The sequence below is a fragment of the Triticum aestivum genome, unplaced genomic scaffold, assembly GCF_018294505.1.
Source record: "Triticum aestivum cultivar Chinese Spring unplaced genomic scaffold, IWGSC CS RefSeq v2.1 scaffold14829, whole genome shotgun sequence".
Classification (NCBI taxonomy): domain Eukaryota; kingdom Viridiplantae; phylum Streptophyta; class Magnoliopsida; order Poales; family Poaceae; genus Triticum; species Triticum aestivum.
The window spans coordinates 1-1,363 of NW_025272459.1; the positions used below are offsets into that span (position 1 = coordinate 1).

A 1,363-nucleotide genomic window follows, 5' to 3' on the forward strand; every position below is an offset into this window, starting at 1 on the left:
TCGAGGAGGGTGCGGTGGTTGCACACAAACAGCTGCCCGCGCCGGCAACCTCGCTCGACGCCAGCGGTCTGCAGCGGTGGCCCATCGCCGGCCTTGAGCCGCCATGACATGCCGGTGGCCGCCAGGATCGGCGTGGAATATCGATATGGCACGGTGAGCGCGATGGTGAGGCGGGCGGAGGCAAGTGCAACGCCGAAGGGCAGCCACATGAACATGGCGAGCGTGCTGCCAGCGGTTGGCCGGAACGCGAGACGGCCGTCATGGAACACCACGGCCTTGGGGTACTTGCTCCTCGGCAGCGCCTGCCACGTGGCCCTGTCGTCTCTTGTCGCGAGGTAGATATCCTGGACGTCGTACCCAGAGAGCAGAGTAAATGTGTCACGACTTACAAGTTTGTCATGTAGCATGTGTTGTATTGCGTGATGTCCTTGAGAAAGTGTCATATTTCAAAAGGTAAGCTCGTGACAAATGGTACAAACACCGACTCGTTCATCAAAATATTGAAAGGTGAGAGATTGACCAAACTATACTCCTACTATTCCCTCTGTCTCATAATATAATTTTTTTTTTTTACACTAATGTAGTTTCAAAAGATGTCTTATATTATGGAATCGAGGAAGGTACTTTATTGTTTAGTAAGACACGAACCGATCATGAGCAAAAGGTAGAAAAGCATGTGTAGGTAGGTGAAGGATTGCATGATAAGCACGGCACCAACTTATTCGACAGATGAAATGTGCATGCATACACGTACTACTCCGTACTTCGCATATTTCCATTTAGATTTCTTTTTGGGTGTAATTAACAGACACACAAACACATGTATGTATAAAGAGTATGGTGTTGTTATTCTTTATATAGTGATTAGTTATTTTTTCCTGGGGAGTGATTGCCAAGAGAAAACACGCAGCTTGCTAGATGGAGATTTATGTTACACTACGTACCTTGCAAGAACGTGGAATAGGATGCAAGAGAAACTCTAACGACCCGCAGAATCCCAGAGCATCATCACCCTCCGCCATGATCTTCTTCTCCTCTTCCAACACCACCTCGCCTTCTTCCTCCATTAGTCCAGTGTAGAACCCCCACAGCACCTTCATCTCCTTTCCGACTACAGCCTCGGCGCCGAGGTAATCCCTCAGGAGCCCCTCCACCATCACTCTCGGCAACCGCCTCGTCACGCACACTCTCCGCCCGCCAGCGGCGCCGCTCATCCTCATGGCCTCGAACCCTTCAACCACCACGTCCTCCATGAACCACTTGGGTAGCACGGCGCGGCCGGCACGGAACCGGCTCGCGCGCAGCCCGCAGAAGGCCACCATGGCCATCACCCTCACTGCCACATCGCTGGCGCGGCCCATGC

At 52.2% G+C, this 1,363-nt stretch overlaps 1 protein-coding gene across 1 annotated transcript; it reads right to left on the reverse strand.

Annotated features, from left to right (window-relative positions):
• Positions 1-22: 22 nt before the first annotated feature.
• Positions 23-1,350, reverse strand: LOC123178227 (probable glycerol-3-phosphate acyltransferase 3; the record flags this gene model as incomplete). Its single annotated transcript, XM_044591418.1, has 2 exons — positions 945-1,350; positions 23-344 (listed from the first exon to the last, which is right to left on the reverse strand). Coding segments are annotated over exons 1-2 (706 nt in total), but the record flags the coding sequence as incomplete, so codon positions are not given.
• Positions 1,351-1,363: the final 13 nt, after the last annotated feature.